Source organism: Martes martes, assembly GCF_963455335.1.
Source record: "Martes martes genome assembly, chromosome: 7".
In the NCBI taxonomy this organism is placed as follows: Eukaryota; Metazoa; Chordata; class Mammalia; order Carnivora; family Mustelidae; genus Martes; species Martes martes.
In genome coordinates, this window is record NC_137894.1 from 107,690,445 (window position 1) to 107,700,462 (window position 10,018).

Here is a 10,018-nt window from a genome sequence, read left to right on the forward strand (position 1 = left end):
TGGGCTCGATCCCAGGACCCTGGGATCACGACCTGAGCCAAAAGCAGAGGCCCCAACCCACTGAGCCACCCAGGTGCCCCAAAAATGGTAGAATTTTTATTGCATTGCTTCATTGAATTGCTTGATCACTGTATCAAAAATCAATTGGGACAACCAAAAAATAGGATGATACAATAACGAGGCGAGGAAGACTGAAGCGTAGAAATAAGAAAGTGAACAGCTTAGCCATTTGGGCAGTTGAGGAACAACACAGTGGTAGGCTCCTCAGTTTTCTCATTGCTCTCCTTATATCTCTAGACAGGATGCTGCCGAAGCCTCCAATTCTGAAGCCAACAAGCACAGTAAAAGAAAGAAAGAGAGAGAGGAAGGAAGGAAGGAACAAACAAACTTCAATTAAAGGCTTCCCTCTAGGCCAAGGGCCAACAGAAGTGTGGCCCAACAAGAGTAAACCTATTTGCAATACCCACTCTATTCCAATCAAACACCAGTGGAAGAACTTCATCTCCACCCACTGTGATTTCAGAAAGGCCAGGTGGGAAATTGATCTTTCACCATACCCCTCAGCCCAGCAGAAGCAGACAGCACTTTGATTGCCCTGTCTGGTTGTGGTGGTGAACCAACAGAAGCTGATGTTCCATTCTTCCTGGCCTAAAAGAGGCTGGGTTCCAACTCCCCAGCCCAGAGTAGTGTCAGTGAGGAGGACCTTCCTCTGCCCTTCACGGTCCTTCCAGCTGGATTTAGAATCAAATTAACATGATACAGATGAACAGGAGAAAACCACATTTTAGTAGCATACATATGGAGAGTCCACATAGACATGAAAACCCAAAGACAGTGAGGAAACAAGAAACTTATATGAGCTAAGGACAGGGGAGGACCTGAGGATGCAAAGGGGACAGAGGCCATTAGATAGGTAGAAGGAGATGTTTTATAAAATGCAGCTTTATTGAGGTACATGGAAAAAGAAAATTATAAGATCATCTTAAATATTTTGAGTATTTTGATCCAAAACATGGTATACCTTATTCATTCTTAGATCTTACTGGAATTGTTTCTTTAGTAATTTATAAAATTATGCATAGAAAGTCTGAACTTAATTTGTTACATTTATACCCAAGTATTTTAATTTTAAGTACTATTATAAATGAGACCGTATTTTTCAGATTTCAGTTTCTAATTATTCATTGCTAGTATGTAAAAATATGATATTTTTGTGTTGGCCTTGTGCTGTATAGCCTTCTTAAACTCATTTATTAGCTCTAGTAACTTTTTGGCAGATTCCATGGTCATTTTCATTTAGACAATCTGTGATCTGGAATAGGACCAGTTATATTTCTTTCTGAGATCAGAAATGCCTTTTAGTTTTCTTCTTTACCTTATTGCTCTGGATATGGCTTATAGTATAATGTTGAATAGGAATGGTGAAGGTAGATGGCTTGCCTTATTCACAACACCAGAGTGAACACATTCAGTTTCCAACCATTAATTGATACTTGAGGTAGGTTTTTGTGGACGTTGTTTATCAGATTAAGGATATGCCCTCCTCTTCCTACATGATGTGTTTTTATGATGAATGGATATTGAATTTTGTCAGATTCTTTGCCTGCATCAACTGATAGGATTATATGTTTTTTTTTTCATTATGTTAATATGGTGGATTACATAGACTGATTTTCACTATTCCATTCCTGACATAAACATCACTTGGTTATGTTGTACTGTTTTTTCTATATGTTGTTAGTTTAGGTTTGCCAGTTTATTATTGAAGATTTCTGTGTTTGAGTGGAAGAGAAATATTTTGTCGATATTATGATGTTTTCAAAGAATTATCTTTGAGTTTCACTGATCTGTAATTTTTTCTGTTTTCAGTTTTATTGATTAATTATGACTTTTATCTTCCTTTTTCCATCTAGAGTTATTTTGTGTTTTTTTTAGTTCTTGAGGTGGAAAATACAGATCATTCGAGATCTTTCTTCTTTACTTACAAAACCACTTAAAAGTATAAATTTACCTCTAATCACTGCCTTAGTTACGTTCCACAAACTTTTATTTATTGGGACTTTTCATTTTCATTCAGTTCCAGATATTTTCTAATTTTCTTTTTGACTTCCTTTTTGATCCATGTGCTATTTTTAAGTGTGTTGTTTAATTTCCAAGTGTTTGGAGATTTTGTTTCTTTTTGTTATTGAGTCTTTGTTGAAATCCATGTGGTCAGAGAATATAATTTATATGATTTCAATGATTTTAATTTGGTAATGTTTTAGGATATGGTAGTTCTTTTTTAAGATATAGTTTTGATATAAGACACAGCCTATTTTTGGTAAATGATCTACAGGATTTGAAAATACTTGTATTCTGTTGTTGGACGGTAGTGTTTTCAAAATGTATATTAGTTGTTTAATGGTGTTGATTTTTATATATACTCACTAACTTTCTATTGGTTACTGAGAAAAGGGTTTTGAAGTCTCCAACTATAAGTGTGTGTTTGTTCATTTTACCTTTCAGTTCTATGAGTCTTTGCATCATCTAGTTTGAAATTCTACTGGTGTGTATTATAAGCAAACACATTTAGGATTGGTGTGTCTTCTTGCTGACATGACCTTTTGATTATTATGCAATTTCCCTCTCTACCCCTGGTCATTTTACTTGATCTGATATAAATTTTTTTCCTCGGAATATATCCACTCCAGTTTTTTTTTGTTTTGTTTTTTGTTTTTTTTTTTAGATTTTATTTATTTGTTTGACAGACAGAGATCACAAGTAGGCAGAGAGGCAGGCAGAGAGAGAGCGAGAAGCAGGCTCCCTGCTGAGCAGAGAGCCCGATGCGGGCCTCGATCCCAGGACCCTGGGATCATGACCTGAGCCGAAGGCAGAGGCTTTAACCCACTGAGCCACCCAGTTGCCCCATCCACTCCAGTTTTGTATTGATTAGTGTATGTATGGGATATCTTTTTATATTCTTTTACTTAAAAAAAACTTTATAGTGATAAAATATACATACCATTTACATTTTAACCAATTTTAAGTATACAGTTTACTAGCATTAAGTACATTCACAATCTTGCGCAGCAGTTACCACCACATCATTCCAAACAGGGTCTCTGTACCCATAAGACATTAATTCCCCATTCTTCCATCCCCACAACCCCTGGTGCATATTTTACTTTCTAAGAATTTGCTTATTTTTGGTACTTCATATACATGGAATTATATAATATTTGTCCTTTTGTGTCTGACTTATTTCACTTAGAAAAATATTTTCAAGGCTCATCCAAGTTGTAGCATGTATCAGAATTTCATTCCTTTAAGGGCTGAATTATATTCCATTATTTGTATATACCAATTTTGTTTATTCATCTGTTATGGACATTTAGGTTGTTACCAATCTGTTGGCTATTGTGAATAATGCTGCTCTGTACTTTGGTATACAAATATTTATTTAAATAATGCTTTTAGATATATAGTGAGAAGTAGAATTGCTGTATCATACAATAGTTTTATGTTCAGCTTTATAATAAACCACCAAATTGTATTACATAGTGGCCATATCATCCTATATTGCCTCAAGCAATGCACAAGTGTTCCAATTTCTCCAACATGCTTACCAACACTTGTTATTTTCTTATTTTTTAATAATATTCTAATGAATGTGAAGAAGTGGTATCTCATAGTGATTTTAATTTTGACTTACCTAATGGCTAGTGATGTTGAGATAGTTTCCTGTGTTCACTGGCCATTTGCATATATTCTTTGGAGAGATGTCTGTTCAAGTCCTTTATGCATTTTAAGAATTATCTTTAAAAAATTGTCTTTTAGTGGTTGCTGAGTTATAGTAGTTCTTTATGTATTCTGGATATTAATCCCTTACCAGATATATGTTTTGCAAATATTTTCTCCCATTCTGAGGGTTGCCTTTTTCTTTCTTGATAGTGTCTTTTACTGAAAAAAAGTCTAAAATGTTGATTAAGCCCAATTTATCTATTTTTCCTTTTGTTGCCTATACCTTGGTGTCATATTCATGTCATTGACAAATCAACTGTCACGAATCTTTTTCTGTAAAATTATAGTTTTAGTTCTTACATTGAGACCTGTTATATGTTTTGAATTAATTTTTGTATCTGGTGTAAGTGTCCAATTTCATTCTTTTGCATTTGGAGATCCTGTTTTCCCAGCACTATTTATTGAAAAGACTGTCCTTTCTTTATTAATGATCTTGGTGCTCTTGTCAAAAATAATTAACCATATTTGTGATAATTTATTTCTCAACTCTGTTTGATTCCATTTTTCTGTATATCTATTCCCGTGCTAGTACCACACTTTTAATTATTGTAGCTTTGTAATAAAATCTGAAGTCAAAAAGTGTGGTGTGTTCTTCCAACTTTATTCTTTTTTTCAAATTATTTTGAAAGTCCATATGAATTCAAAGATAGATTTTTCTTTTTATGCAAAATCACTGTTGAGATTTTTATAGAGATTACATTAAATCTATAGATGGCTTTGGGTAGTATTGTATTTTTTTTTTTTTAGTGTTGTCATCTTAACAATATAAAATCTTCTAGTCCATGAATGTGGGATGTCTTTTCATTTATTTAGGTGTTCTTTAATGTATTACAGGAATTTTTTGTAGTTTACAGTGTATAAGTCTTTTCTATCCTGATTACATTTTTCTTAAGTACTTTATTACTTTTAATACTCTTTTAAATGGAATTTTCTTAATTTCCTCTTCAGATTTCTCATCATTAGTATATAGAAATGCAGCTGATTTTTGCATGTTGATTTTATAACTTACAATTTTTCTGAATGCCTTTGATATCTAACATTTTTGTGGAATATTTAGGGGTTTTATATATAAAATTTTGTCATCTGTGAACAGAAATCATTTTACTTCTTCCTTTCCAGTTTGGACTTTTTTTGCTTGTTTACTTCTCTAAATGCTCTGGCTAGAACTTACAATAGAAGCTGAATTGGAGGTAAACCATATTTGACACTAATGATAATGATAAAATGATATATGTCAGACAGTAAGCTAAGTCATATTCATGTTCCTATTTATAGGGTGAAAAAAAATAGATATCATCATCCCCATTTTAGAGAAAAGGAGAATGAAGCAGAAACTAAATAAGTTGCATGAGACCACATATCTAGAATATGAGAGACCTGGAGTTTGAATCAAATGTGTGTGACTTCAAAAACTACATAATGTCCTATATACTTTGCCTTTATGTCAATTATACAAGCAGTTCCATTAATGTGTTTTCCAAATTTATGTATTTTTCATTTGCTCTGATTTATTTTACATATATATGTATATACATACATATATACAATGTATGTATTTTTAATTAGCTCTGATTTATTTCAAAGGAAGGAGATTTACCTGATCAAAATTTACATTTTGTGGTTATTTGAAATTTTAAATATTTGCTGTGTGTAATAAGACTGAATGCTAAAATCTTTAATTAGAGCAGATGAATGCTCTATTCTTCCAAAACTGTGATAAAATCAATCAGGAGTAGTCATGGGTGACTCTTGGAGTTTGCATCATAAATGACAAATCAGCTACACAGAAAATCCAAAAGATTCTTTAGGCTCAACTTGTATTTTATCTGAATTACTAATTAAAACCAGACACAGTGCCTATATTTGTGTGATGATCCATGAAAAATGAAAATAATTTTGTATTTGTCTTTTAAGAGAAAATACACCATTATAAGAAAAAGCATAGGATAGCATCCTTCCTGGCTTATACCAAAAATGATCCTATATATATGAAAGAACTATAATTGCACAAGATGTACAGAACACTGGTTTGGCAAGAAGATCAATCCTGTACTCTGGTGTATGACTGTGACTCAAATTTCCTTATCCTTTCCATAGTTTTATACTCACTCTTTCACTTAACATTCTTTTCTTTCCTAAAATACTTGCTTCCTTGTTCAGCACTTTTCCAAAAGTCCCAAGAAGTTAGCAGCAGCAAAAAGCTCACTTCTGGAAGAATTATTAACTAGTTCAGGAGTTAGCTGATCAAAACAACAACAGCAGGAGTGACAGTCTTGCTTATAATGAGGCTTTTTAAAGATTCAAGAAAATAAACAGTTCTAATCAGCTAGATCTGGTGTAAATTTCTGATTATCATATATACCTATTTCTGATTATTATGGATAGAGTGTGCTTCCCTACATACCCTATGTAGAAACAAACCATACATTTAGAAGGCTCTCTGTTAAGCACTAGGTGATATAAATTTGTATAAGATTTGGAAACTTCCAACTATGATTTAAGAGTAGATGAAACATAATAAAACTAGCTTTGTGACATAAGAGCTATGTGACTAATTCAGAATTCTGTAGAAAGAAAAAATTATAATAAGTACTTTTGTCCGGTATTGTGATATAGCTACACAATAACAGAATAAAGAAAGTTGAAACTAAAGTCATTGAAGAGAATTAAAAAAAAAATGGCACAAAAACAAATAAATAACTTAGAGAATTAAGAAAGTCAAATTTAAAATGGAGACAGACTTCTCTCAACTGCTGCTAATGTACTTACTTGGTCCTTCTAAGGAAGCTAAGGCCACGGTGGGTTGAGGCCCTTACTTCTTCCTATACCAGCATCCAATGCCAGCAGTACCAGCCTGGCATCTGCCTGTACAATGGCCTCCATCTTAGAGCTTACCTGCATTTACTTGACCTTCATCCTGCATGATGATGAGGTGATTCAGGTCAGGGGAAATAAGCTGAATGCCCTCATTAAATCACCTGGTGTAAATGTTGACCCTTTCTATTTGAGCTTGTCTGAGAAGTCGCTGGCCAATATCAACATCAGGATCCTCATATGGAATGTTGGGGCTAGTGGATCTGCCCTGGTAGCTGGTGCTGCCCCAGCAGGAGGTCCTGTTCCCTCCACCACTGCTGCCCCAGCTAAGAAGGAAGTGGAAGCAAAGAAAGAAGAATCTGAGAAATCTGATGATGACATGGGCTTTGGTATTTTTACCACACTTCTTCTGTGACCTGTTCAATAAAAAGCTGAACTCTTGGGGTGGGGGGGGAGTAGGAGTGGTAAAGACAGAACTCACAAGAGACATAAAAAGAAAATAGGTTCTTCATATAAGAAGAAAATTACCTGGCAATGAATGAGTAGGAAATATTAGAATAGCATCTAACATTGAAAATATGGGAATTTAAATACTGTAATAGGGTCACAGGTAGGATTTTTTATCTTTTGAGCAAAAATAAATAATGTGAAACTTTCAGAAAGAACATCATGCATCCACATCCTTTTCATCAGACCCATGTTGGGAAGGGATTTGCAAATTCAGACTATGAGATTGAAAAGAGACAAAATCGTAAACCAAAAACTTGTCACAACCCAAGTCATGACTGGTAATAGATAGTGGTAGCATAAGTTATACCAATATAAATAATAGTGAATGCTGTGTTACTGAAAGCATTTAAGCAGAACTTAAGTGACTATATGTCACTACATTTCAGGGTGTCACAGAGAGTAAAAAATTAGAATAAGTAAATGACTTTCAAGCTTCATTTTAAATCCGAGATACTATTTTTCTATAATGGTAGTCTTCTTTGTTTATATCATTTTTCCTGATTCTGTTTCCCTAGTTATAAAATTTCATTTATTTGTCTTTGTTGTAAATATCAATTGCAAAATCTATCACTGTGCCTGAATTTACTACTACATATTATTTACTGTAGTAAAAATTATGACTAAGGAAATACAAAGAGTGAAAAACATCCTCTCAAGAGATAAGATCTCATGAAATATGCAGCTTGTGTCAAAATTTCATGCCATTATAATTTTTTTCTTATTACAGAATTAAAATATATTCCTTGTAGAAATTTAGAATTCAAATGAAATATAAATAATACTGTGAGCTAAGGAAGGAAAGCATTTTTTTGTAAACTCTTCTCCCTTCCTCCCCTTTCATTTTTGGAACAGAGGATTAATGTTATAAGCTATATGGTCTGGAATGCTGCTAGGGCATACTTTTTAGTGGCCAGAATCACTGTATTTTTAAAAGTTAAACACACCTTCTGTCATGTGAGGACATAGTGAGAAGACAGGCATTTTGTGAGCCAGGAAGTAGACCCTCACCAGATGCCAAATCTGCTGGCACCTTGATCTTGGACTTCCTAGCCTCAGGAACTGTGAGTGAATGACAAGATAGAAAAACTCGCCTCAGAAAAGAGAACAAGAGGCAGTACTGACTGCCAGGGACCTAATCAGTATGGATATAAATAACATGTCAGAACTAGAATTCAGAATAATGATTGTAAAGATACTAGCTGGGGTTGAAAAGAGCATAGAAGACACTAGAGAATCCTTTTCTGGAGAAATTAAAGGACTAAAACCTAATCAAGTCAAAATTAAAAAGGCTATTAAGGAGATGCAATAAAAAAATGGAGGCTCTGTCAGAGAGGATAAATGAGGCAGAAGAGAGAATTAATGATACAGAAGAAAAATGATGGAGAATAAAGTAGCTGAAAAAAGAGAGAAAAAGCTACTGGATCACAAGGGTAGAATTTGAGCAATAAGTGATACCATAAAGCAAAACAAATTAGAATAATTGGGATCACAGAAGAAAAAGAGAGAGAGGGAGGGAGGGAGAAGGTATATTTGAGCAAATTCTAGCTGAGAATTTTCCTAATCTAGGGAAGGAAACAGGCATTTAAGTCCAAGAGACATAGAGAATACACCTCAAAAATCAATAAAAATAGGTCAACACCTTGACATATAATAGTGAAGCTTGCAAATTTCTGAGACAAAAAGAAAATACTGAAAGCAGCTCAGGACAAGAGGCCCTTAACCTACAAGGGTAGAAATGTTAGACAGGCAGCAGACCTATCCACAGAGATTTGGCAGGCCAGGAAGGACTGGCATGATATATTCATGGTGCAAAATGAGAAAAATTTGCAGCCAAGAATACTTTATCCAGCAAGGGTGTCATTCAGAATGGAAGGAGAGATAAAGAGCTTACAGGACAAACAGAAACTTAACAAGTTTGTGATCACTAAACCAGCCCTACAAGAAGTATTAAAGGGGATCCTTTAAGTGAAGAAAAGCCCAAAAGTAACATAGACCAGAAAGAAACAGAAACAATATAAAGAAACATTGACTTTACAGGTAATACAATGACACTAAATTCATATCTTTCATTACTCCGAATGTAAATTGGCTAAATGTCCCAATCGAAAGGCACAGATTATCAGTTTGGATAAAAAAGCAAGACCCCTTGATATGCTGTCTGCAAGAGACTCATTTTAGACCCAAACACATGTCCAGATTGAAATTGAGGGGGTGGAAACCCATTTATGGTGGTAATGGACATCAAAAGAAAGTTGGGATAACAATTCTTATATCAGACAAATTAGATATTAAACCAAAGACTATAATAAGAGATGAGGGAGGAAAGATACTATATCATAATTAAAGGGTCTATCCAATAAGAAGATCTAACAATTGTAAATGTTTATGCCCCTAACATGGGAGCGGCCAATTATACAAACCAATTGATAAGAAAATTAAGGAAACACAATGATAATAATACAATAATAGGAGGGGACTTTAACACCCCATTCACTGCAATGGACAGGTCATCTACGTAGATCAATAAGGAAACAGGGGCTTTGAATAACACAGTAGACCAAACAGACTTCAAAACCAGACAAAGAGCCCACCAAAAAGGAGAATTACAGACCAATATCCCTGATGAATATGGATGCAAAAATTCTCACCAATAACTAGCCAATGGGATCCAATAGTACATTAAAAGTATTATCCACTGTGACCAAGTGGAATTTATTCCTGAGCCACAAGGGTGGTCCAGCATCTGCAAATCAATCAGTGTGATATACTACATTGATAAAAGAAAGGACAAGAACCATATGATCCTCTCAATAGAGGCAGAAAAAACATTTAACAATATAGAGTATCCTTCCTTGATTAAAACTCTTCAAAGTGTAGGTATAGAGGGAACATACCTCAATATCATAAAAGCCAT

At 34.2% G+C, this 10,018-nt stretch overlaps 1 protein-coding gene across 1 annotated transcript; it reads left to right on the forward strand.

Annotated features, from left to right (window-relative positions):
• Positions 1 to 6,652: 6,652 nt before the first annotated feature.
• Positions 6,653 to 7,009, forward strand: LOC308346714 (large ribosomal subunit protein P1-like; the record flags this gene model as incomplete). The annotated part of the gene is made up of 1 exon (XM_080809745.1): positions 6,653 to 7,009. The coding sequence occupies one exon, from the start codon at positions 6,653 to 6,655 to the stop codon at positions 7,007 to 7,009; it is 357 nt and encodes a 118-aa protein (XP_080665871.1).
• Between the last annotated feature and the right edge of the window lie 3,009 nt (positions 7,010 to 10,018).